Raw genomic sequence first — 26812 nt, 5'->3', positions numbered from 1 at the left:
ACACGCGTTTAAAAACTACATTTCCCACAACCTCCAAGAGAGGACGCGACAGGTCATGAGGTAAATCACGGGACAACCATCACTTTCACGTTCGCTTTCGCCAGCCGCCTGCCAGTATCGCCAGCGAAGCGGTCTGACAGCAGGATCGCAGCGATGGCGGTGGAGACAATTTCTCCAGACTGGGAATTTGACCGCTTTGATGACGGGTCTCAGAGTAAGACCTTTCTCTTTCCGATGTTGCGCTTGGGTGAATGGGCGATAGCCTGGATATCCAGATAGTTGGTCGTACGGTGCGGAAGTTGAAAATTGAGCTAGCCTGAGAAATGAAAACAACAGGGATAGCTAGTTTGCTAGCCAGTCAGCTACTGAATGCGTTAAAACGTTAGCCAGCAACAAACAAGTTAGCTTCTCGTTTACCAGCATCATCTCAGAGAAGGGACTGCAAAGATCAGCTTTCCTCAATGTAGAATTTACTGACAGCAAACCGTTTCACATGACGTTTAGTGTGTTTGCGTAAGAACTGCTAGCTGGTTAGCCGTGCTAGCTGTTCTTGCACAAACCATTGCAGCTTGTTGGCCCAGCTGCCCGTGGTAGCTAGCTAATAATTCGTTTTGTATGACTGATAGCATGACAACGCTTGGTCATGTCTTGCGGCAATCGTTGGCGGCAAGCATGTTTTATACAAGCTGTTTATTGAGAATATCAGGCAGGATTAACCAGATAGCTATCCAGACTGTTTGCAAAATGTTTTATTCAGATCAGTCACAGTCTGCCAGAAACTTGAATTGCAGGTACACGCAATACGGTTTGAATACTGAGCAGGCGAGGAAAGTACACACACACACACACACACACACACACACACACACACACACACACACACACACACACACACACACACACAGACAGACAGAGACACAAGTTTACCTCCGATAACCACCTCAAGTTAACAGTAAATCTCCATCACATATGTAATCAATTAATATTAGCCTCTCAGGCCGGATACATCAAATGTCTTGCACTTGACAGTCATGGGACATGCAGTAGCAACGTCTTCCACTGCGCGTTCAAAAGGATGCCCGCTTGTACAGTAGTTACATGTCGTGGGAAAGGAGATTAGAGCCGCATGTTTGCGTTCAGAAAGATTAACAACAACAAAGATGCTTGGTTTGACTGGCAACGCCATGCCACGAAACTTCCAAAGCAAGAACGTGTCATCATTGTGAAAATTAAAAGTCTTATTGTCCCAAAGGCTGACAAAATAACGGGGAATGACAAAACAATAAAACACAGCTTCATATCTTGTGTCTCAGTTTAACAAGTAATTTTGGAATTTGTATTAATAATTGCTTAACTTAAACAAGGGAGAAAATAAGGGAAGGGCATTGTTTGGATCTCGGCAAATGTAACAGTCTGGCAGGAAGACAGAACGTTGACCCACTAGCACTAATTATGATCTACCACCAGCTGATTTGTGCTTATCTGGGTTTTGTGGGTCCAGCAGCAGCCATAAACAATAGTTTGGATTAGTGTCATTATGTTCGTCAATAACCTGATTTATTCTTGTCCTCTGCTGTCAGTTCTGGTGATGTGCATGGGTTACATGGTCAAGTTGGCTGAAGTTAAATATGTTGTTGGTCTGCCAATTTTTTCGGATTGTTTACCCACAAGCAAATATTGGCAGGTGGAGGCTCAGAGGATCTGATAATTACCTGTTTAATTTTAACAGGATACAGTTACATTCTTTGTTTTAGTTAAAGCCACTTTAACAGAGCTGACAGTGTGATGTATGATTTGCACTGGGTTCAGTGAGGGTACTCCCTTGCGCATAGTCTTCTGGGTCCCAAAAATCACTGTGTGTGTTGCTGACTTTCTGGGAAATAAGCCTTCCACTGAAAGACAGCTGCAAATTCTGCAGGACGGTGTCCCTCCTTAACAGTGTCTATTATTGAACCCGTGTTTCTGTGTTCTCAGAGATACACACGGAGGTGCAGCTGAAGAACTATGGGAGGTTCCTGGAGGACTACACCTCTCAGCTCAAAGGCATTGAGGACGCGCTGGACGACTCGATTGGAGATGTGTGGGATTTCACCTTGGATCCTATTGCCTTGAAGGTTTGTAGGCACACCGCGCCCCACAGTCTGTGCTGTAGAGTTGTACACTTTGATGTCGTAACTCACCCTTACTTGGCCTTTTGGGACAAGAAGCCCTCACAGCACATTTGGTTAATGCTGAGTCCGCTTGTCAGACTTACAAAAAAAAAAAAAAAACCCACAAGTTTCTTTTGTTTTTCGTTTTTCTTTCACTGCATTGAACACTTGCTGTATTCAAAATTGCGCTGACTTGGAGCCCAAAATAAATCACTTGATCCCTAATTTAAATCCAGCCAAAGAATCGGAGCTGTTAGAACTGTCAGAAAGCAAACTGTAAAGCATCAGTTTAATTATGGCATGTAGCCGGTCCCATCAGCTAGTAATGTGATATTATAATTGATCTCAGTATATTCCCTCTATTGTTGAATTTCTGCCACCAGACAGTGTTTTCTCATCTACCGTCATTGACTCAGCACATGTTGCCTTCATTCTAGTCAAGAGTGTGTCACAGTACAGCTAATAATGAAACCTTGTTAACCCTGAAGGTGTACAAGACATTAAACTGTTGCTGTTGGTTTTACAGCCTGAAGGCAGGGAGCACATTGAGCTGATGCTTTGGGTACTGTGGCCATGAAGGTCCGCAGGATGCAACTCTGACTCTGTGGGAATTCTTGGGCATGGCCAGTCTACTGTGTGCTTCCTCCAGTCCAGTCTCTAAAGGAGAAAATTGGTCAAAAATTAAAACTAGACATTTTTTAGTACTTGCATGCACAGCTGAGTGTTGTGAAGCCTTTATTGAGTCACTCACAGGAAGTCTTTATGCAAGATTTTAGTGCCTTGAAGTGTTATCAGCTCAAATTGCTCAATTGTAAATGTAAGAAATTGATTGACCTATTAAGACATAATCTGTCATCTTACTCCTTCAAGTACATTTTTAATGAATGGCCATCTTTCATTTCTCAGGAGCTGGGTGTGGATGACTGTGGGAGCTGAAAGACTTCCATAGAGTAGTGTATATGATAACGCTGAACTCCACAAGGACCTGTTATTCAGCAGTAACATTTCTGCTTTTGTGGTGAAGAAGTTAGCTGCTTGAGTGTGTATCTCTCATCTGTGATGGGTCTGTGAAAACATGCTAATCATTTTCTGTCTATTTCTACATCTTTCCTTCAGCTTCTCCCATATGAACAGTCATCACTATTGGAGCTTATTAAAACAGAAAATAAGGTAGGGAAGCACTTTATACCTTTGATTTTATTGTAATGTCTTTTGCATCCTGGGCCATATATTGGAAATTTATCTCAGCCTAGTTTGATCAGTATGTTGTAACTTTTGCAGCCACTTGATCCAGGTAATATGGGGCGATAAGTGACTGAATTCTACAGGGACTTCCCTGATGAAGAACGCTTTTACCTCTGTGCCGGATGTAAAATTGAGGGCGGACTTTACCTCCCTCATGTGGAGGTTTATGCTGCATTAATGGTTGCACGGGGTTTCTCCTCAGGTTCTCAACAAGGTCATCACAGTCTTTGCAGCCCTCTGCAGTGAGATTAAGAAGCTGAAATATGAGGTACGAATTATAATTGCTCTCTATATGAATTTTTAAAAACCCACTTAGCTCGGTTTCCCAGACTAATGATATGTCATTTGCTTTAAATAGTTTAATGATTATGTCATTAGAATAACAGTGAGTCTGCAACTTTTTGGGATAGAGCACATGAAAAGATGTGCTGCATTGTGTTGATTCAATGAGGGAGGGAGACATTTGTATATGCTGTTTATATTATGCATTCTATGCAGCTTTCCTTCTATAATTTGGTTGAAATCTATCTGAAAAGCAAAGACAATCATGCCGTTCTGTTCTTGTCTGGCTGTAGTTATTTTTAAATGAAGGACAGGCTGTGTTTGGTATGGCAGAAACCCAACAACCTCAATTGCATTTCTCCGTCTGCAGGCAGAGGTCAAGTTCTACAATGGCTTGCTGTATTATGGCGAAGGAGGTGAGCACAAATCTTACACAGGATGTCATTAATATAAAGCAATCCAGGCTTTCATCACTGTATACATTGTACATTTTTTCATCGGAAATGCTTTGAGTAGTATTGATAAACTGTTTATTTATATTGAACGTATAGTCACAACTACATAAACTGCTACCTGCTGAACTCCTCCTTTGCCCACCGCTGTTAGCTGTGCATCCATTGTATTGTGCTGGTCAAGAAGCTGAGCTCAGAAGAGTACCATAAGGTTCCCTGATGAATACAGATTCCCAGTGTACATGGCTCCCTTGGCAACCTGTGTCTGAGTATCTTGTATTCCGGCAGTCTGTGCCATTGTGGTGGTTGGCTCCTCCGAGCTGATGGGGAATCTGTGCCTTCCTTGTGTTGCAGTGTCGGACACCAGCGTGGTGGAGGGGGAGTCTCAGATTCAGATGGGCCGTTTCGTCTCCTTCCTGCAGGTGAGAGTCTGGGGTGTCAGCCCTGTCACCTCCGTCACTGTGGCAGGGGCTGGAGGAAGGCTCTTGGACAGAGTAATGAAGACTCCGTGGGTCGAAATGTTGTGTTTGTCTGCTGGCTTGACAGTGGGGAAAAAAGTGCCAGTCTTTATGGAGTCACCAAGTGTGTATGCTATATCATTTCCATTGATTTCGTGTTTCCAGTGTTTCTGTTTTTCTTGGCACCTATTTACTTATAGATTAGTTTGTTTATAACCTGTTCAACTTTGGAGGAATTTTCTTACCATCTGTCAGTCTCGATCAAAGATGGAATCAGAGCTTGGTATGTCGTCGTTGTCTCAAGCCCACATCTTGAAGCCAGAAACACATATGCACTTTCAGGATATAAATACCAACCATCTCTGTTCACGTTTATGAGAGAACCTTTTTATCCTGTTATGCTGATACAAATGAGTTTCCTTGTCTCCTGTCAGTCTGTATGACCTGACCATGTGTTGATACGGCCACTGTTCCCTATCTCTCTCTAAATTAAAGGAGCTGTCCTGTTTCGTGACACGTTGCTATGAGGTCGTGGTCAACGTGATCCATCAGCTGGCCTCCCTCTACAACAGCAGCAAGTAAGTGTGCAGTTGCGCACACGAGAGCGGCATCACCGTAGCAACGCAGAACATCACCGCAGCAACAAAAGTTCTCTCTCTGTTTTATTTCAGGAGCAGCGCAAAAATCATTGAGTCATCTGGAGTCCATTTTCAGGTACACAACTGTGGTTATAGTAACTAAAGTAAATACTGATTCTGCCTGACAGATGTTTGGTAGACCATCTTTAAAATATGTTGACAAATCTTTTTAAAATATGAAAAGCAGCAGTGTGGTATTGTGGTCAAGAAGCATGGGTTTGTTACCCAAAGGCTGCTCGTTCCAGGGCATGGTGGGTTACTGTTGCTGTGCCTTTTTGGCAAGATTCTTAACAATTATTGCCACAGTAATAGTATGGATATCCTGTAAAAATAGTAAGCTATGTAAGTCACTCTGCATAAGAGTGTCAGCTAAGGAACCATAGTGTAAATGTGAGGTTGTTTTCTACCCACAGATTTTATGTAAAAATGATGTAGACAAAGATTGAATTTCCCCAGGGTGCAGCCTGAAACGCTCATGTCTTTAGGAGAGGCCGCAGTATTGCAGTCCCATAGTCCTTTTAGGTTTTGACGCCCTGAAAGTTTCCAGTTTGATTGTAACTCATCTGTCCCCCCGTTTCTCTCTCCCTGTATTTGCACTTGTGCCCCTCCATTGCCCTCTGTGCAGACGGTGTACGAGCATCTAGGTGAGCTGCTGGTGGTTCTGCTAGCCCTGGATGAGATTATGGAGAACCACGCCACCCTAAAGGACCACTGGAAGATGTACAAGAGGTGAGAGACCACAGCTGACACTCTCTACAGCCATATACATTCTGGGGACTTTAAAAATTAGAGCACTTTTACACCAGCATTTTTTGTCATTTTTTTTGGTTATGGTACCACCTAGTTTGAATTCAGTGTGGCGTAAATTATTGTAGAACTGTGTGGCTGGTTGACATGTTCAGATATGGTCAGGGGTTTTATGTGTATTACTTTGATCTTCATTTGGCCTTGTTGTCTGCACTGATGTACCTTTGCTTTGTAAGTTACGCTGAATAAAATTGTCGCCCAAATGACTGCTCGTAAATGGAAATGCAGTCTGTCTGTGGCACCTCACAGGCTCACTGTGTCTTTGCTCAGGTTACTGAAGTCTGTCCACCACAACCCCTCCAAGTTTGCCATCCAGGAGGAGAAGCTGAAGCCCTTTGAGAAGCTGCTGCTGAAGCTGGAGGGACAGCTTCTGGATGGCATGATCTTCCAGGTGCCTCCTTCTCTCTGACCTCACTTCCTGTCTGTCTGCCTGGTTTCCCTCAGCCTGCAGCACAACCAGTTTCTCCGCCAGCAGAAAGGCAGTTGGACATCATGCAGTGGTGTGTCTGACTCACACATGGTAGTTAGTCCAAATCTGTGGTTAGACCATGCAGTTTCACATGTGAAGAAAGTATTTCTGTAGTAAACAAATGTATAAATGCCTTCTAGCATGTAAGAAAAATAAAAGAGAGAGATAAATATGTGTGGAAATATATCTAAATTAAATGGATGGGATAGTGGTTTCTTATCTACATCTGTGGTCTCTTATCTGTGTATGGAGGTCTTGGTTCATTTGTGCTCATGAGGACCATGGTTGAACAGCTGGGATTGAACATGTCTGTTGCCCCCTCTAAGGCCTGTGTGGAGCAGAGGTTTGACAACCCGGGAGAGGGTGTTTCCGTGTCCAAAAACAGTGCTTTCGCTGAGGAGTTTGCCCACAACATCCGGACCATTTTCACCAACGTGGAATCAAAGCTCGGTATGTCGTCCTTGTCTCATGAGTTCACAGTATTTGTTTGGAGCTAAAGGTAATGATGAATGTAAGGAATATAATATAAAATGTCACAGCACACATTATGCAGTGAACATGAAGGGATTCCTGCATAGGATTTCAGACACACACACATGTATAACTAAATGTATATGTAACAAAACATATATATACATATATGCTTGGCAGTTAATAAAGATTGCATGGGCCACAGCACACCCTATATGATGCCCTATATATTACATACAGTATGTACATGTTACTCCCAGCTGTGACACTAACAGCTCTGGCTTTGGGTTTTAGGTGAGCCGTCTGAGATTGACCAGAGGGATAAGTACGCTGCCGTCTGTGGTCTCTTCGTGCTGCACTTCCACATCTTCAGGACTGTGGATAAGAAGCTCTACAAAGCCCTGCTGGACGTATGCAAGAAGGTCAGAGCTGCCCCTCAGCCTCGAGGTTCCTCCTGTTGCTCTGGGTCCTCACCCTGTGAGTCTGCCGTGCGTCTCCCCTGTGTGAAAACCTCCCGCTGTGCTCCTCTGTGCAGGTCCCGGCTGTGACTCTGACAGCCAACATCATCTGGTTTGCTGACACCTTCCTGGTCAACAAGGTCCCCGCGGCAGCCAAGCTGATGGACAGGAAGAGCCTGCAGAGCATCCGGGCCCAGAGAGACACCTTCCTGCAGCAGAAAGCACAGACCCTCACCAAGTGGGCATCTCTACGCCTCCCTTCCTCTCCAGACATTTCCCCTGCTCAGAATACGCCTCTCACTCTTTCCATCCCTCGCCTACTCCCTTTCTTTGACTCCTGCCCCTGCCTACACTCCTTTATTGCTCTCTCTCTCTCGCTCGCCCTTTCCAGCTTCCCTTTTCTTTTCCTCCCTCCCTCCATCCCGCACTAACCCAGCTGTCTGTCCTTGGCCCCCTCCCTCTTTGCTCCCACAGCCCTGAACATACTTTTCCAATTCCATCTCTCTTTCTTTCTTCTTCCATTGCTCACTCTTTCCTCAGTACCTCCCTTCCCTCTCTCTCCTGTTCCTTTCTGCCCCCCCCCCCCCCCCCCTTTGTGTCTTGGGGTGGTGCTGATCTCAGGCCCTCTCTGCTCGTGTCAGAGAAATCGGGGTTCTTAGAGCACCTCCCTGTAATCTGGTGTATAAGAGGCTTGTTATTGACTGCTCTGCCCTGGCCTGGACTTCCTGTCTGAGTGGGTGTGGCTGCTTTGTGGCACAGTCCTCAGACAGAGCAGGCTTTGTTGGCCAGTTTCCGTACCCAGGAATTATGTCATCATTGTGAGCCACTGGAGCAGTGTGAGTGGGCAGAGTGGAATTAGTTGTACTCAGTGAGTGTGTTTAAAATGGCAGTGTTGGCTGTACCAAAAACACCCACAGCTGACAGTGGTCCAGGAACAAAATGTAGTTCATGTCGATTATGGTTTCTTTTTATTTTAAGCTTTTTTAAAATTTATTCGGCCAAAGTCCAAATCAAAACTTTCGGAATCAAACTAGATACTAAAGTTGAATGAACTTGAAGTACAGGCAAAATTCACTAAAACAGCCGTGTTGGCAATGTCTCTCCTAGTTGAATAAGAATGCTGATTTTACAGCATACATCATACTGGAATTTTCGTCTTTTCCAACTGATTACGTCCTGGTAGTTGAATTACGGTATTTGTAGACATAGCTGAAAGAACAGTTAACTTCCACCATAACAGTAACTCTTGTGTCGTCTCTTTCCCATCATGCTTTTGTGCAGGGATGTACAGTCTTACTATGTGTTTGTAACTTCCTGGATGATGAAAATGGAGTCCATCTTAACCAAAGATCAGAGGAGTGACAAGTTCTCAGAAGACCTGAGCAGCAGGTGTAGTGTCTTTGTGCAGGTAATTATGCGGGCGCTCATCGTTACAAAAGTGTTAATACATTCTCCATAAATTCATCTTGGGCTGGTTTACCTGCACAGGTACTATGTTTAAATAGTTCAGCTCTTAAGACCTTAAGGTTTGAACTGCTGTTAGTACACTCTGTACACTCTAGTACACTTCCAGTCCTTTGTACTAGCAAAGTTAGAAAAACATAAGAGTTGAAACACTGGTAAAGAGGAAAAAAATAGCCACAGACAATGTGGCGATGGGGGAAGCGATCACTCCTTTTTCTGCAGCAACAGGATCTGAGGACGGGATTAAACAGTAAAATGATGGACACTTTTTTTTTTCTTCCAGGGCATCCTCTATGCGTACGGCATCAGCACCATCATCAAGACCACCATGAACCTGTACATGTCCACCCAGAAGCCCATGACCAAGACCTCAGTGAAGGCCCTGTGCAGGCTGGTGGAGCTCCTCAAGGTGCAGTGATAACAGCCCCTCTGCTGTTCCGGTGCTTTCTCCCTGTGGGAGACTGTGCTCTGAAACAGAGACCACCACCACCACCATCATCATCATCATCATTATCATCATCATCATCATTGGGGGTGGTTCATAGTTCAGTGTAAGATTTAAATGTGGCATTTAAGTAACGGGCAAGTGCGAATTTAAAGTCTTAAAATCATGATAGTTACAAAAAGTTGTTTTTTTTTTTTTTTTTGCCAAATGACAGCTACGGTAAACGACGTGTTAGTTTTATGAATGGAAAACCAGTTTTGTGTGTTGGAAATGGAAACATGTTTTATTGAGATGGACTGAAAACTGTTTCTGTGTTCAGCGGTGTCCAGCGGTGGGTGGAGTCCTTCTTCACTTACTATACCAGCTTAAGGCAGTACAGGGCCTGCATTGAGTGGGCATGTTCAGTTCAGAACCGCGTTGCGCAGGGTGGGGAGCAGTGTTCAGGCGTGTTCAGTAACAGTGGTTATGCCCGCAGGCGGTGGAGCACACGTTCTACAGGCGCTCCATGGTGGTGGCCGACTCCGTGTCCCACATCACTCAGCAGCTGCAGTCCCAGGCGCTGGCCTCCATCGCCACTGCAAAGGTGAGGAACGCTGCCCCCTGCTGGGGAGACCAGGAACCACACAGTTTCCCTCTGCTGGGCTGAAAGAGACGGGGGAAGCAGTGGAGGAGGTTCTGGAACAGATCTCTCATGATGTGCAGCGCTGTTTAGTAGTAAATCAAATGTTCTGTAAAAGTGGTAACTGGATTCATTTCACTCCACTGGAATATAATGAAACACACATCGATAGTTATTGATTCGTGAGTAAATTGGTTTTGTTCAGAATAACATAAGTCTTCTGATACTGTATTACAGTGCAACAACACAGCAGCAAAGTGTCTGTGAAAATATCTTTTCATGTAAAATGAGTGGTCTTGTAGAATAGCTCCACCTTATACAGAGACAGCAGTGTTATTCACTAGTGTGTCAGACTAGCACACTCCCAGAAAGGCTTCCGTTGATTTGGGTGTGACTCTGAGTAACTGGAGTACCTGTCTCCTCCAGAAAAGGGTGATCTCTGATAAGAAGTACAGCGAGCAGCGCCTGGACGTGCTGTCGGCGCTGGTGCTGGCGGAGAACGCGCTGAACGGACCCAGCACCAAGGAGCGGCGGCTGGTGGTCTCCCTGGCACTCAGCGTGGGCACGCAGATGGTAATAGGCCTGGGCACAGGGCGCTGTGTGTGTGTGTGTGTGTGTGTGTGTGTGTGTGTGCGCTGTGTGTGTGTCTGTCTGTGTGTGTATATGTGTGTGTGTGTGTGCTGTGTGTGTGTGCTGTGTGTGTGCGCTGTGTGTGCTGTGTGTGTGTCTGTGTGTGTCTGTGTGTGTGCTGTGTGTGTGCTGTGTGTGTGTCTGTGTGTGTGTCTGTGTGTGTGTCTGTGTGTGTGTCTGTGTGTGTCTGTGTGTGTGTGTGCACCTTTGTATGCGTTAGGTATGCTCTCTGTGTTTGTGTGTGTGTGTGTCTGTCTGTGTGTGTGTGTGTGTGTGTGTCTGTCTGTGTGTGTGTGTGTGTGCACCTTTGTATGCGTTAGGTATGCTCTCTGTGTTGTGTGTGTGTGTGTGTGTGTGTGTGTGTGTGTGTGTGTGTGTGTGTGCACCTTTGTATGCGTTAGGTATGCTCTCTGTGTTGTGTGTGTGTGTGTGTGTGTTTGCGTGTATGTAATGCTCTGATCAGCTCCCTGATTTGCCTTTTCGGTCTCCCATAGAGAACCTTTAAGGATGAGGAGCTGCTCCCTCTGCAGCTGGTTCTGAAGAAGCTGGATCTGATCAGTGAGCTGAGGGAGAGGTGAGGTGCCGGTACTCTCAGAGGGATGGCGCTGGGTTCTGGCATGTAGATTTGACCCAGCGGAAGACGGAGCGTTTCAGGCATTGCAGGAGCGTGTGGTGACGGCACAGCGGCCTCTTCTGTCTCCTTTTTAGGGTCAAAGTTCAGTGCGACTGCAGCTTCCTGTACTGGCACCGTGCTGTCTTCCCCATCTACCTGGACGACGTTTACGACAACGCGGTGGACGCCGCGCGCATACATGTGAGTTTGCCGTTCACGAGTGCTCACTTTGCGTGTGTTTTGATTCCCCGCCGGGGGCACTGCTGCTGTACCCTTGGGCAAGGTGCTTAACCCACAGTTGCCTCTGTAAATATCCAGCTGTATAAACGGATAGCGTGTAAAAACTGAAACCTTTTTAAGTCGCTCTGGATAAGAATGTCTGCGAAATTACAATAATGTAATGTAAAATATATCTGCTAGTGCCCTCAGCCCTCTGATGCCTGCTCTCTTGCCTCTGATTGGCCATCATTCTTCCCCATCCCCATTGGATGGTGTCCTTTTTTTTCCCTGTCACTGATTGGCTGGTGTTCCTCACTGATTGGTCCTCATGTCTCCTCCCCCAGTACATGTTCAGCGCTCTGAGAGACTGTGTTCCTGCCATGATGCATGCCAGACACCTGGAGTCATGTGATCAGCTGCTGGAGAGCTACGACACGGAGATCATGGAGGTGTTCAACGAGGTGAGGGAGGGGGCCTTTTCAACCAGGTGGAAGTGGGAACCCGGGGGGGGGTTTCAACCAGGGGAGCATGAGGAGTTGGAGAGTTCAGCCCCACCTTTTGGGGGGGGGGGGGGGCTACTATAATTTAGCCTTAGCCTAACCCTAACCCTAACAGTGATGCCCAGAAATCAACATGAATTAGTCCTCCCCCTCTCTGTGACAGCACCTGCTGGATAAGCTCTGTAAGGAGATTGAGAAGGACCTGCGTCTGTCCGTCCACACCCACCTGAAACTGGACGACAGGAACCCCTTCAAGGTGGGCATGAAGGACCTGGCGCACTTCTTCAGCCTCAAGCCAATCCGCTTCTTCAACCGCTTCATCGACATCAAAGGTAGACCGTCCGCCCGCGCCCTCGCGCTTTCTAACACATAGCTCCATCCCCTCTTTCTGCAGGACATTACATTGCAGTGAGTTATTGGCATTTAGTGGATGCTTTTATCCAGATCTACCTACATAGGTTGCAAATTCCTGTCACTCATTTATATAGCTGGATATTTACTGAGGCAATTGTGGGTTAAGTACCTTGCCCAAGGGTACAGCAGCAGTGCCCCAGCAGGGTATCGAACTAGTAACCTTTCGGTTACAAGTTCTGCTCCTTACCACTACGCTACACTGCCGCCCCCAGTATCCACTCTCAGTTATGCATTGAAATAACAGGACTGCGTGTGTGATTTGTGATTCAGTGTGTGATGACTGTGCTTCCTGCAGCCTACGTGACGCATTATCTGGACAAGACCTTCTACAACCTGACGACGGTGGCCCTGCATGACTGGGCCACCTACAGCGAGATGAGGAACCTGGCCACCCAGCGCTACGGCCTGACGATGACCGAGGCTCACCTGCCCAGCCAGACCCTGGAGCAGGTAAGCGCGTGTGTGCATGCACCTGTGCTTGTGTGGAATATGAGTGAGTTTGAGTATGTAGGTTAAAGAATGTCATAAAAACTGTGTGTGTGTTGTGTGTGTTGTGTGTGTGTGTGTGTGTGTGTACATGTTCATGTGGGTTTACACGTGGCACTGTGTACTTTCTTTGTTTGTGATTGATTACACTCATGTGACTTTCCTTCTTTGAATCGAGACCCATGATAATACTGAGTTTACCGTACATCTTTGGAACCCTTTGAAATGGTGCTCTGTGTACTTTGTAATGACTCACTGTGCCATGGGTTTCCTTCTCAGGGTCTGGACGTGTTGGAGATCATGAGGAACATCCACGTCTTTGTGTCACGCTACCTCTACAACCTCAATAACCAGGCAAGCCCTGCCCTCCTGGCTCCTCTCTCATTCCAACCCTTTAGTCTGGCTGTAGGAGGTGATTCTGACTCCTGATTCATGTCTCTCACAGATCTTCATTGAGAGAACCAGCAACAACAAGCATCTGAACACCATAAACATCCGACACATCGCCAACTCCATCCGCACTCACGGGACTGGCATAATGAACACCACGGTAAGGGGGAGGGACTCTGTGGGGGACCAGGTGAAGCATGGAGAGAGGGTTCAATGAATCCCTTACTGAAGGTCAAACTTGTCTGGCTAAAACGTTATTGTGGTTCTCCTCCCTGAATGCCTACAGGTGAATTTTACCTACCAGTTCCTGAGGAAAAAGTTCTACATCTTCAGCCAGTTCATGTACGATGAGCACATCAAGTCTAGGCTGATCAAGGACATCCGCTTCTTCAGGGAGACTAAAGACCAGTCAGATCAGAAGGTAGGGTCAATCAAGTGAAAATTAGCTCACTAGGAGAAGGGAGCTCTTAGGATTCACAATGTAAATGTGGTTAACCTGGACCAGGGTTAAGTACAAAATCAATGAACAAACTGGTGTACTGTTCCCCCTTTGTGCTGCCCCCTGGTGGCTGTGTGTCTGCAGTACCCCTTTGAGAGGGCGGAGAAGTTTAACCGTGGGATCAGGAAGCTGGGGATAACCCCTGATGGACAGAGCTATCTGGACCAGTTCCGACAGCTCATCAGCCAGATAGGTAAGAATAGAGCTTTGGTTCCCAGGTGGGGCAGTGCTGGTTTATATCCATGAGTAAGGTTTTTATCCTTAATTTTTTCAGGAAATATCCAGCTGTACAAACTGATAAAATGAAAATGCAAGATGTGGAAATTTCTCTGGATAATGGCATATGATAAGAAAATGAGGAATTTGATGTAATTTGATGTAGCCCTACTGCTACTAGCGCCTGGAGTCTCACTTTCACAGTGAAATAAGCAGAGTTTGTGTAGGGTCGTTTCAGACAGTAACGCGTGAACGGGGCAGACATTCCTCCTCCTCTTCCTCACACAGGTAACGCCATGGGCTACGTGCGCATGATCCGATCGGGGGGTCTGCACTGCTGCAGCAGTGCCATCAGGTGAGGGGAACACTCCAAAATCAGACACACACAAACTGTCCATCACACCAGTCACAGTGTTGCGTTGGATGTGTTGTCATGAGGATTGGAAGGAAGCTGGTTGCTGGTGGGATATGTTTTACATTCTCTCATGCCGAAATGTCGTTAACGTGCATTCCACAGGTTTGTACCGGACCTTGAGGACATTGTGAACTTCGAGGAGCTGGTGAAGGAGGAAGGTCTCTCTGAGGAGACTCAGAAAGCAGCCAGGTACGCTCATCACCTTTCTGACGGGTGTGCATACCGTTAGCTGCCAGCTGCCAGCTGGTTAACCTGAGGAAAGAAATGTGGAATAGTTAAAATGTATCACCTGTTGCTAGAAGGTCATGGGTTCATATCCCTGGTTTTACACTGCTGCAATACCCTTTACACCTCAACGCAGTTGCTGTAGGATAATTGCTGCTACTGTATAATTAGAAAATTTGTGAATTATTGTCTGCATGAAAATGGGTATAAGCAATATGAAAATGCACTGTATGATGGCCAGCCTTAGAAAGGCGATTGTCCTGAACTGAAATTAAAATAATTTAATTAAAGAGGTTGAATTAAACTGAATAACAGTTTCCCTGTACCTGTTGCAGTGTTCTGGACTCTGTTCTCGGGGATCTGACGAGTAACTCGGCGGAGGGGACAGAGTATTTCAAAATGCTGGTGGGCGTGTTCTCCCCAGAGTTCCGCAGCGTCAAGAACATGCACCTGAGGAACTTCTACATGATCGTGCCTCCCCTGGTGAGTCCGTCTCTGCGTCTGCCCGTCTCTCTCTCTCTCTCTCTCTCTCTCTCTCTCTCTCTTCACCTGCCTGTCTGTCAGTTTCTCCACTTGCCTGTCTGTCAGTCTGTTCATTTGACTGTATTTAATCAGCTCTTTTCATGCTGTAGAGACACACTCTGTCTCTCAGTCTGTTCTCCAGTTTTTTCTGTCTATAATTCCCTCCCTACCAGCCACACATTCCTCTCCTCCCTCCGGAGCGCGAATGTTGTGCAGCCCCTTGTTGTCTCTTTCACCGACTCCCTGCCTGTCTGCTTACATCCCCCTCCTTTCTAATTCAGCCGTGTTTTCTTCCCCTTCCTGCCAGACTGTGAACTTTGTGGAGCACTCCATCAGCTGCAAAGAGAAGCTGAACAAGAAGAACAAAGTGGGAGCTGCCTTCACTGATGATGGCTTTGCCATGGGTGAGCGTGGGGCCAACTGTGGCCCCTCACTGACTCTATTTGTGCAGTACAGCACACGGGAGATGCTTTCTCAGGGAGAACACAGTGAAGTGACTCTTATTTGCCATTCCCTCCCTTTTCTCATCCCATCCCAGGGATCCCGAATTCTTGGCCCTACTATGTGTAAAATAATCAGGCACATTTGAATCTCAGATCTCCATGTCAATGGTGTTTGAATGTAATCTGTGTATCTGTGTGTGCCTCTGTGCATACTTGCCTGTGTGTATTTATTTGTGACTCTGAGGATTGCAACTTCTTGTGTGGCTGTATTTGGGTTGTGGTTACGTGTGTGTGTACTCATTCACTCGTCTCTGTGTGAGACAGGTGTGGCCTACATCCTGAAGCTGTTGGACCAGTACCAGGAGTTTGATTCTCTGCACTGGTTCCAGTCGGTGAGGGACAAGTACATGAAAGAGATGAGCGCCGTGGCCAAGGAGCAGAACATCCAGGCCTCCAGCCAGGACGAGAAGCTGCTGCAGACCATGAACCTGACGCAGAAGAGACTGGATGTCTATCTGCAGGTAAATATGCTGTGCTTTTATATGTTTGAATGTGTTGAGTAGTGTTTAATGGCGAAGCGGTGGATACACATGTCTAAAGGTGATGGTATGGCTAAGCCATGGATACACTCGTTAACAGGTAATGTTTATTAAGTGGTGAATGCACATATTTAAAGATAACGGGTTGACGCCAGTAAAATCACGGCATTTCCATTCCAGGAGTTTGAGCTGCTGTACTTCTCCCTGAGCAGTGCGCGCATCTTCTTCAGGGCCGACAAGACGGCCGCTGAGGAGAACCAAGAAAAGAAGGACAAAGGTGAGGGCCGAGAACGACACTGAACTTCAGAGCAGGAGGCTACGGGTTTGAATCCTGAGTGGGACAAAGCTGCTGTTCTCTAGAGCCCAGGCACTTCACCAGGAAGACTCTAAAACCGAAACCCAAGCATAAAAATGCTCAGAGAATGTAGAGTAGCGCTGGACTGGATTGTATAGTGGCTTTTTAATATCCTCTCAGAGGCTGATCACGCTTAAAGGTCTGTCCGAAAGATTTTACTCAGTAAAGGTAACGACTGAATGCATGCAGGAGCACGCATCCATGGATGCGTGCTCCAGAATCTTTGTTCAAATTCTAGTGCAATTTGTTATCTGCGCTACATCTCACATGCTGAATAATAGGGCTGAGGTGATTATTTCCCTGTTGTTTTTCAGAAGAGGCCTCCAAAACTGGCCCCAGTGACTCGGCTTCCTCCTCCTCCTCTTCCTCCGACCCCATCCCGAAGTGAGACGTGAGGCCGCAGCTCGCACCAGGCATCTCTCATGGACATATCGCACATTCGCCGGGAAAGCTCTGCCGGACTGAGCGGAGGAGGAAGAGGAGGAAGAGGAGGGCCACCCTACACTTACCGGAGCTGTCTGCGTGAATCAAGCCTGGGCTGGGACCCAGAAACCAGAAAGGGAGGAGGAACTTGACGACAGGGCTGTGAGCAGTGTGCTTTTCGTTTTACACACAACAGAGAGAGGGGTACATCGCAGAGCAGAGGACTCTGGGTAACTAGTACCCCTGGTGTCTGGGGATCAACTGTTTATTTCTGTGCTCTATGCCTGTCCCAGGTAAAGAGGGGATAGAGAGTGAGGTTCCGGAACTGTGGTTCCATCACGGGAGCGTTCCGTTCCTGGTTCCGTTTCATCTCCAGCTGCTTGCGAGTAGGCTGTTCATCTGCCTGCCCAGACCTCTGTTCTGCTTCCAATAAAACCCCTGCTGTCTGTAGAACCCCTCCATTATAACTGTGGTTACTGAAGCAGACCCTGCCAGGAGGGGAAATGACCCCTAGTGTGTGTAGAGTTACAGTTTTCCTAAGCAGAGCTTTGATTTGTTTCATTACTGTGGAAAAAAAAATGCATGTTCATTTGAATTACATTAATTTTTGAATAGATTGGGAGACCACTAACAGCAGTTCAGAGATGCACACAAGTGCTTTACAGTTCCAATTTTGCTTGTCCAAATGTTGAATCAGACAGGAGATGCTAAAGAAATTAACTCTGACTTTGTCATACTTGATTATCAAGGATTTCTGCAATGCAAAAATCAAGATGTGCACTTACCGGTTTGTGCAGCATTCACAGGAACTTATCATGGAAGCGCTGTGCTGACCGAAGAGTTCTTTTATGACTGAGATTCTGTTAGCCTGAGATTTATTTTTGATGGGAGATTCTGGAATATTTGTTCTTGCAAGGATCAAAGGATCATAGATAACGTCATTAACGAAGCATTTTTCCCCTTACATGAAGTGTAACATGAGGATGCCTTAATGTTTAGTTGCTTGTTTTAAAATATGGACTTGACTTGCCATTGATCAAAAATACAAAAGCTACTGGAAACAGCACACCTAAACAGCCCATCTTGCGTCATCACAACATCCACGTTATTCACCAAACTGAAAAAAATCTGAATCCTTACTATTTATGCGATGTTGTGTGCATTCTAAACATCTCCCACAAATTTGGATTTTAAAGGCCTTAAGATCGCTTTTCAGCCTGGTTTTGCTGCTTTTGTCTTTGATCTTTTTACATGGAATTGTCAGTTTTATCTGATGTAGTGTTTTGTTGCTTGGATTATCTTGATGTCTGCTTAACAGACAGGTAGATTTTTCTGATTCGTTGTGGCCTGTTTTTTTTATACTTTGCAAAATATTACGCCTTTAATTTTTTTCCCACAGAACTGCAATATAGTGTGAAGGATTACAGTATGCTCTCTGAAGAGCTCACCTTCGTCATGAAAGCCAGGTGTCCTTGGTACAGCTGTTTGCCACCATTTTGACTGAGGCCAAGTAGTTTTCATTTATGTATATCTAACATATATATCAATAACCAACATTCCCAATTCACTTTGTGCTTAAAGAACAGACTGGAAATTTTTTGAGAGGTACAGAGCTAAATGCATAACTAGGCAGCTTAATTAAATTGAGGGGTAATGTTTAATATGATTCCCCCTCATATGACTGCTGTTGTGAACATTAGTAATAATCAGGAGGGACTGTGCACAGGTACTCTCAGTCTCCTCTTAGGCCTTGACTCTATGGAGAGACACTTTCATCCACTCGCTGGACTCATTTCAACCTCTTTACTTTTATGGCACATTCCAATTTCTTGTTGATTTTTAAACTTTTGTAAAACCGAGCATTTGTGTATATTAATCATGTGCACCCAAGTAGACATTGTGACATACTGGATGTTAATAATAAAAAAAAAAACAATTTGTGAATAACCCATGACCCCTAAGTTACAGTCTGCAGTGACTGGTTTCAAAGACGCTAGCTTCAGGTGGTGGTTGCTTATCAGGCAGTTTTGCATGTTTTGAGGAACTTCCTCTTGCACATGGGCAGGGCACATAACGGTACAGATGAAGGCATTTGTAAGATCTGTGGTGGAGGATTCGCACACCCAATCACTCATTAGCTGAACACACAAGGTCAAGGGTAACAATTTATTTCTGTGCATTCAGACAGTATTAAATATGACATATAAGAGCACTGATGGTGGATTGCACTCTGGGTTTCTACCACTAGCCCACAGGGGCTGCAGTCCTTGGGAGAGGGGGTCCAGGTGTCAATCATTTCTGCCCCCCAACTCTGACTCTCAATCATTTCCAGCTTTTTCCAGATAATTGTTGGGGTTAGCCTTAGTGTTGGAATGAAAAGTCTCTGCATCATTCTTTGACTGGATTTGCCTAGTCAGGTTGCACAAGTACACTTGTGGTAGGACCTGAATGGTGATACAATCACACTCACTGGTTTGGGAGTGTGGTTAGCCTGGTCTGACACTGTTTTTCATTTAACTTACATGGATACACTTATGTTCTGTTGTGTTGGAAGTTGCTCTGGATAAGAGCGTCTACTGAACGCATGTAACGTAAAGGACTGAACAGAAAAAACGATTTGTACAGATGACATAAACGGGTGGATCTGGGTCAAAACCACAAGGACTGTGTGTGTGTCCCCTGTGGGCCAGGAGTGCTTTGAGCCCCTCTGAGAGTGTTACACTCAACAGAAGAGGTGAGTGCCAAAAACCTCGTCTTCCCACAATGCTCTGCTTCAGGGCCTGGCGGGGTGATGATATCACAGGAACCGAATTCCTGCTCCAAACTGAACACCATCACATATCCTGGAGAAAGGCAGGAAAAGAAAATTAATCCAACCAGACAATATTTATGTTTATGTGACAAACATTTCAGTCATCAAAGCAGTTTCACCGTTGCAAGAGATCAGCCTTTACGCAAACAAGGTTGAACTTCTCAACTGGATGTCCGTGTGTTTACAAAGGTGCTTGCAAGGCCATGTACTTTCCTGCTTGTTACACCCGATATGTAACTGAGTGTGTTTGATCTCAGCATGTCCTGCCTGAGTTTGGTGAGCCACACTGCCCCCTACAGGTGGAGGCCTGTGTGTCAGGTATGCATCTGTGGGCTAAGGCAAAGCTAGCGGTGCGGTACCTGTCTCCGCTCTGGACTCCCATGGGAATGCAGTAGTTGAGTTCCAGCCGGGCGATGTTCCCGAGCCGCAGCACGATGCCCGCCCCGTACGACCAGCGGATGCACTCCGCCAGCTTCTGCAGGTGAGCCCGCGGCCCCTCACCTGCAGAGAGAGGGCGTCACAGGGGGGTCAGAGCACAGGGCACAAACTTACACACAAACAGTTATTCACTTTTTATGTAAAGGCCTTTTAAAGACACACTACTGTGTTAAAGTCTGTTTGATTTTGTGTGTGTGTGTGTGTGTGTATTTGTGATTAATCTGTTTCAACTTGAGTGGCTTGACAGTCTTATGCTGAGCACAAAAAACCCTTGCCATCAATCACAGCATTGATGATGTGACGTTACAAACATCACGTGCATGTCGCTGGGAGGCTGTCCCCCTCCCCCTTCGGTACCCACCATAGTTGAGGTTGCACAGGTTGCCAGCATTGAGGAAGAAGTGTGTCCTGAAGAGGTCCCCAAACCCCCCTCGGCCTGGACGGAACGGGAGAGGGGTGTACAGGTGGAGCCCTCCAGCCCAGTACGCCTCCCCACCCAAGTAGTCACCTGGCACAACAAAGGCAGACCATCAAAGGTATGAATTTCACTGACATTGACAACTTTTAATTTGAGTCCTTCATTCAAAGACCAAATGTTCTGCAGTTTCTTGAAATAATTTGCTTAGCAGACAGTCAGCCACCATTATACAGAGTGACCTGCATAGGTTCCATATCATTTCTGGGTGTTCTACGCAAGCAGTTTAGGTTTTGTAGCTTGCTCAAGAGTACATCAACAGGGTGGACACAGGAATTGAGCTAACAGGCTGCTCCTGCTCCTTAATGCCACTTTCTCCCCATTGAACTGTTCAAATGCAGAATGCAAAGTTTTGACAGCTTTTGAGGGTGTAAGAGTATGACACCTCACCTTCACTCTGAGGTCCGATGCTGTACATACTGAAACCCCTCACGCTGGTGGGACCACCCAGATAGAACCTGAGAGGCATTTCACATGATTTCATTCACAATCAGAACCCAAAGTCCATATGATTCCATTCACAGTCACAGTCTAGTGTACCAATGATGCCTTCACAAACAAGACCTCTCTGAGATTCCATGTGACAGGATTCTGGCCCAGTGAAAAACCCTTTATTTTAAATCTATGCTGCAAATTCTGTGAACACGGCAATGTAGGCAGGACCCACCTGTCAGCGATGCTGGAAGGCTTGTCTCCAATGGGTAGGAGCATGCCTCCCCACAGGGAAGCAGACAGAACCTGAGAGAGGCGTACAGACAGACCTTCAGAGGGGAACTAAGTACATGTTCCAAAATGAGAGAACAGAAACCATGCATTTCAATACCGACCACTGATTATGGCAGTTGCCTCCATCTAAGCCTTTCTGCAACCACTTTCAGCCAGAAACCAATATGGAGTTTGGTTTTTCGACAGTAAAGAGCTCACTCACTGAATCCCAGAAGAGACGCCTGTTCAGCTGGATCTCAAAGTCCTCCTTCAGGAAGCTGGCGTCTCCCCCCGTATACCCAGCAAGCTCCTGTGGACCAAAGCACATCAGTCAGGTCAGATGTTCACCCTGTGGCTTGTATCATGGAACGTTTGATCATATGAGGAGTCAGATTCCCCCCAGCACACCTGGTTGATCTTCAGTAAGGCACCTTTCCTGGGAAGGATAGTAGAGTTTCTGGTGTCAATGACCATGGCATGCTGGGAAAAAAAATAACCATGAAGCAGATGTTCAGGAACATACCTCCTCACCAACTGGCACATCTTAACACTAATAAGAAGTGCCTTTACCACTGAGACAGTGATCTAAATTCTCAAAAACAAATAACATTTTCACCAATGACAAGGCAACCACAGACTTGGCTAAGAGTTTGTAATCTGTCAGACAGAAAGCATTAGTAAAAGGAGCACTTGGAGAGACAGAGAGCATGGGACACTGTGCTGAGAGAAATGCGGTCAGAGGAAGGGAGAGCAGCGCGGTACCGAGAGGGAGGACTTCAGGGAGTGGCCGCTTTCCTCTCGGACGGCGAAGGATGCGGTGCGTGCCAGGCAGCCCAGCTCCCTCCAAACCCCCTCCCACTTCAGGGTGTGGTGAGTCTTCCAGAAGGGGAACTGCAGGAGACAAGGGGACAGCGTGACTCATTCATCTCAACATAATGATCTCACATCGCTGAACAAGATAAGGCAGAGGCACCCAGGAACATTTCAACAGCAATGGTTTAATAGGGGATAAAATTGCCATCAACCACAATAAGCAGATATCTAAGGGTCCTCACGCTGAATTCTGTTGAGACGCCGCGGTCCGTCTCTCTCAGTGAGCTCCAGGGGAACTGTCCTGTGACTTTGTACAGGTTTACAGAGAAGCTGTAACAGAAAACTTCAAATGTCAATGGCATGTAGTGATCGCATCATATGATTCGACAGTCAAGCACACAACGATGACCTTTGGAAGTACAGAAATATGAAGCACTGCTGAATCACGGCAATGGTGAAAAAACAGTGAAACATTTGCCAGTTTTTGCTGTTTTATGTGCACTCTGGCTGTATAAAACATACAGCAGAGGAACTTTGTAATTTGAGACCATTAGTCTAAGTGCTTATCTATACATTCAGTACGGCAGCTGCATTTAGTGGCTATTGACATACTTGCGATCAAAGTTTCCAGGCTGAGGTTTGAAGAAGGACAGTCCATATGAGGTCTCTTTGGTGCCGTACGAGAATTGAAAGGTGAGCTTTTCTGCACGACCTAGAAAGTTTGGCAGCTTAAGGCCCAGTACCTGTGGAAAGGGGTAAACCACACACCTGTGTCAGCTGACCTCTGTGCTAAGACAGAACCGAGTGTTGCTGGGACACAGAAATCAACATGCATGTCCAACAGGTTGAAAAGTGCTCATTAAGATGTTGACTTACCATGCTTCCTTCATTATTGCCGACCATTGTATTGTAGCTCCCAGTCATCCTTCTCAGTTCTGCCACTTCAAATGTGACATCGAGCCCATTGGGCAGAGCATCCTCTCCTGTGATAGAAAACTACTGTCAGTCACAGCTGCCATGACCCACAGCAAACCTGGCAATCTGATCATTAAATTGGTGGGCAGGTGGGCAGCTCAAGGCTAACACCATCAAAGGAATCTCAGTGGATGACATGCAGTCTCCACACCGATGCTTCATATTGGGACTGGTTGGTACACAGCTAATTTTACAGTTGTATTTTTATAACCTCTGCACTGACTGGCTGCACATCCGCACAAAGGCTACCCAACCCCTGTGAAGTCTTACCTTTTCCCCTTGGCAATCTAAAGTATCTCTGGCAGACACAATCTCTCTCGATGTATGGTTGGCTCTGTTCTGTCTGGCCAGGTAAGTCTTATGTACAGCTTTTCACATCCACTAGGTGAATAACCATAATGCACGGCGGTACCTTGTGAGGTGTCGATGACGACTTCCACCTGTTTGAAGATGCCCAGGCGCAGCAGTTTCAGTCTGGCGTCATGGGATTTTTTCATCACCTGCAGCAAAGGTGAAGTGGTAAGCTCATACACATACTGATCTTGATCTAATGTGTTGGTGGCAGTGTAGCATAGCGGTTAAGGAGCAGGGCTTGTAAACAAACGGTTGCTGGTTCAAGTCCCTGCTGGGGCACTGCTGCTGTATCCTTGTGCAAGGTACCTAACCCAGCACCCGCTCAGTAAATATCCAGCTGTATAAATGGATAACATGTACAACTGTAATGTAAGTCACTGTGGATAAGTGTGTCTGCTAAATGACAATAATGTGATGTAATGTGTCACCAAAGAAAACCAATCTTGCACACGTTCTGTAATTTGCAGGGATGGAAATAGTGCTCTCAGTGCAAAGTTTCAGATATTCAGGAGGTGCTCGTTCTGCCAGACATCGGTGTTTCACCTACATCGCTCCCCAGTGGTGGAACGGACTCCCTGTCTCGCTACGGACAGCTCCGTCACCCCATTCCTTCAGACGGGGCCTGAAGATGCACCTCTTCAGACTCTACCTGGACTGACCCAGCACACAATTGCTGCCCCCCTCCCCCCAATCAGTGCTGACATAAATTGCTGTGCTTTTTAAATTGTGCTTTTTAAATTGTTTCTTGTTGCCGCCTTTACCCTGACGCTCATTGCTCCGTTTGAAGTTGTTGAAGTTTGCCGTTTGAAGGTGTATTGTATTAGTCGCCCTATAGGCTGTAATTGTACAAATCTGATAGTACTGTGTCCTCAAACAAACAGACCTTGCTCTCAGCTGAGAACTGTCTCATTGTGGAACTGTACACATCCTGTCCCCGTACTGTCGCTATACTTGCTGTATGCACTTTTGTAAGTCGCTTTGGATAAAAGCGTCTGCTAAATAAATAAATGTAAATGTAAATATTCAGGTTCTGCTAGAAGCAGGTCAATGTACTGAATATAATTTGCTTACAGGTACCTTCCACTAAGCAGAACTTGAAATGGTATGAGTGTGATTTCCATCTCTGATCTGTCACAGTATACTGGTTTTAAATGTCTTTATATCAGATTTGAGTAATTGACATACTGTTTTCATTGTATGAGGTGAGCATAAATTGAACCAAACATCTGTTTCTTGCAGAGCAGACAGCTACTTACATCGATAAGGTTTTTGGCAGCAAAGACATCTGCAATTTCATATCCCAGAATATCCTCTTTCGTTCTCCCCAGTCCATCTATATGTACATGCTGGACTACAACCTGAACAACAAAAAATGATTTAAGACAGACACATGCACATTCTACCTGTTAAGGTCTTTAATAATATACTTACTATTGAGATTCCAGTACCTACTACGAGGCGGTTGCTTCAAAATTTAAGACAGTCATACACAGATGTTAAATCTGTCACACCTGTAGCTACATGTCTCTTGCTGTGGTCCATCTGAACCGATATGACCGAGCCAGCACAAAAACGTAATTTTGTGTACGAGATGCATTACAACCGCACCACATTTAGCAAAAATACTCACGTCTTTGTTTTCAAGAACTTCCTGTTTTGCCTCGGGCTCCACCTCCACCATGTCTACCTCATCGGCCTGAACCCCAAGGTCGGGTCCTTGCATCGGGAGGGGATCAAGACTCTGAATAGTCACAAGAACAAAAAAAGCAGCATGCAACGTATTAACTACGCAGCTCCATAATAACTAGCCAACAAGCACGCCAGCTGTCAACAGTAGCGAGTGACATACATTCTGGTGTGCAGACAATTGAATGTTGATACCTTGCTTGACTGATGCAATGATATCACGAATGCACCCCGTTATGATCAAGCATCGTTTAGTATATAATTCTTCCACTGCACACGACACCAAATGAAGGTCAAGCATTCAGTCAGAATTATGTAGCCGAAGTGCATGGTTATTTCCCCCAGAATGAGCAAGCTCGTTAGCTATCGATCCATAGCTACAAAGAATTGTCTGCACATGGCAACGGAATTTTAAAATAACAAAATGCAAAATGCACGTCTAATTTTCTGATCAGCTCAATATGCTACTTGGCAAATTCAGATGAATCTGGCTACATTAACTGTTCTTGACATTCTAAATTTATCGCGCGTCCGTCCCATACGGCCTACTACACTCCACAGAGTGAAAACGATCAGAGGTCATGCACAACGTTTTCACCCTTTTCCGATTTGAGCAAATGTCTTTACCCTGGCGTGGACAGTCCCCATGATGGTTTCTCAGTTTGCAACAGTATGTCCCCTCGAGAATTGATTACAAGATGAGTAGCTGTAGCGCTAGTGATAAAGCTAGCTACTTTTAATCGTTATTTAGCATTAAACCGAGACCCACTCATGTAAGACGCCATGACACCCACAAACCCCGCCCTCCTATGCAGCAATTGGATAGAACGCTGCCTGCTGTCACCTAAAAGGAGGCAGGGCGCTGCTACCAGTCCAGTGTTTCAATAGGAGAAGTAGGCGTGTGAACTAGGACCAGATTGCTATCATATCTTAATCAAACGTACTTTTAGTTTTTACAGTTAGATGACCACATACATCAGTGGTCTGGACACTTTTGCACAGCTTCTCTTCCGTTTCGAAACCTTTGAGCCAACTAGGAACTTAAAATTAGTGTCTAGGAATACAGTATGAATACAAACCTTCTGACGAACCAAAGGAAGGGGAAAGTGTTTAGATGCATATAGTGCATATTAGATGGGTTAGAGTGAGTGTAACAATCCAGCTATCTCCCCTCCTCACCTACCATGACACAAGCGCAGCCTAAAATGTCCTTTTATAATCTCTCGCTCACTGTTGTTTTCCATTTCCAACGCATGTTACCTGTTCTATCCTGTCTATTGACCCTTATCTTCGTCTCCCTCTTGCGCTGTCTCATCCCTCCTTTCTTCCAATAGCGTTTCTCTGTGTGTCTGCATCTCTTCAGCTCGGTCTGTCTTCCAACCGAACTCTCACCCCGGCTCTGCTCGAAGGAGCCCCGATTCTCTCGCTGTTCCCTCCGTCTAACTCATCACCCTCGTTTAGAGCGCTCTGCTGTAGGCTATTACCGCATGAATTGAGAGGGTCCGTGTCCTTGCCAAAACCCTTTGCCAAATTATACCAGGAGAGGGCATCGTAGCTACATGAGGTTTACTGCAACAGAACGTTAATACGTGTAGGTTGACTGAAAAACGATTTATTAAGTTTAATTCGAAACTTTAACTTTAACTAAGGGTCAACTTTCAACCCAAAAAAGACAAAAGTAAAGATTCCCCCCGTAATAATTTGGTG

At 45.8% G+C, this 26812-nt stretch overlaps 2 protein-coding genes across 2 annotated transcripts; one reads left to right on the top strand and one right to left on the bottom strand.

Annotated features, from left to right (window-relative positions):
- Positions 1-107: 107 nt before the first annotated feature.
- Positions 108-16902, top strand: washc4 (WASH complex subunit 4). The gene is made up of 33 exons (XM_036518202.1): positions 108-214; positions 1975-2114; positions 3267-3320; positions 3598-3663; positions 4048-4093; positions 4484-4551; positions 5083-5165; positions 5259-5301; positions 5851-5954; positions 6303-6423; positions 6828-6951; positions 7267-7394; positions 7508-7668; positions 8712-8838; positions 9178-9303; positions 9815-9922; positions 10385-10531; positions 11083-11162; positions 11297-11402; positions 11765-11881; positions 12084-12252; positions 12630-12784; positions 13100-13174; positions 13266-13370; positions 13497-13631; positions 13794-13902; positions 14214-14280; positions 14443-14529; positions 14901-15048; positions 15395-15491; positions 15855-16051; positions 16250-16346; positions 16739-16902. The coding sequence occupies exons 1-33, from the start codon at positions 154-156 to the stop codon at positions 16810-16812; spliced, it is 3525 nt and encodes a 1174-aa protein (XP_036374095.1). The 5' UTR covers positions 108-153; the 3' UTR covers positions 16813-16902.
- Positions 16903-18999: 2097 nt separating this feature from the next.
- On the bottom strand, positions 19000-25901 carry LOC118770492 (sorting and assembly machinery component 50 homolog A). Its single transcript, XM_036518208.1, has 15 exons — positions 25733-25901; positions 25050-25160; positions 24676-24777; positions 23478-23565; positions 22967-23073; positions 22703-22833; positions 22333-22420; positions 22040-22168; positions 21686-21757; positions 21501-21587; positions 21240-21310; positions 20963-21030; positions 20459-20605; positions 20019-20160; positions 19000-19690 (listed from the first exon to the last, which is right to left on the bottom strand). Exons 1-15 carry the CDS (start codon positions 25751-25753, stop codon positions 19645-19647), a joined length of 1410 nt encoding a protein of 469 aa, XP_036374101.1. The 5' UTR covers positions 25754-25901; the 3' UTR covers positions 19000-19644.
- Positions 25902-26812: the final 911 nt, after the last annotated feature.

Source organism: Megalops cyprinoides, chromosome 23, assembly GCF_013368585.1.
Source record: "Megalops cyprinoides isolate fMegCyp1 chromosome 23, fMegCyp1.pri, whole genome shotgun sequence".
In the NCBI taxonomy this organism is placed as follows: domain Eukaryota; kingdom Metazoa; phylum Chordata; class Actinopteri; order Elopiformes; family Megalopidae; genus Megalops; species Megalops cyprinoides.
This window is presented reverse-complemented; position numbering and strand designations above follow the sequence as displayed.

Excerpts from the sequence above, each read along its gene's own strand:
- washc4 (XM_036518202.1), top strand. The coding sequence starts at position 154 with ATGGCGGTGGAGACAATTTCTCCAGACTGGGAATTTGACCGCTTTGAT. Across the intron at positions 13,371-13,496 it reads CTGGCATAATGAACACCACG|GTGAATTTTACCTACCAGTT; the intron begins GTAAGGGGGAGG and ends GAATGCCTACAG. Across the intron at positions 14,530-14,900 it reads GAGACTCAGAAAGCAGCCAG|TGTTCTGGACTCTGTTCTCG; the intron begins GTACGCTCATCA and ends TACCTGTTGCAG.
- LOC118770492 (XM_036518208.1), bottom strand. The coding sequence starts at position 25,753 with ATGGGGACTGTCCACGCCAGG. Across the intron at positions 23,566-24,675 it reads CTGCCAAAAACCTTATCGAT|GTGATGAAAAAATCCCATGA; the intron begins GTAAGTAGCTGT and ends CCTTTGCTGCAG. Across the intron at positions 19,691-20,018 it reads GGAGTCCAGAGCGGAGACAG|GATATGTGATGGTGTTCAGT; the intron begins GTACCGCACCGC and ends GCCTTTCTCCAG.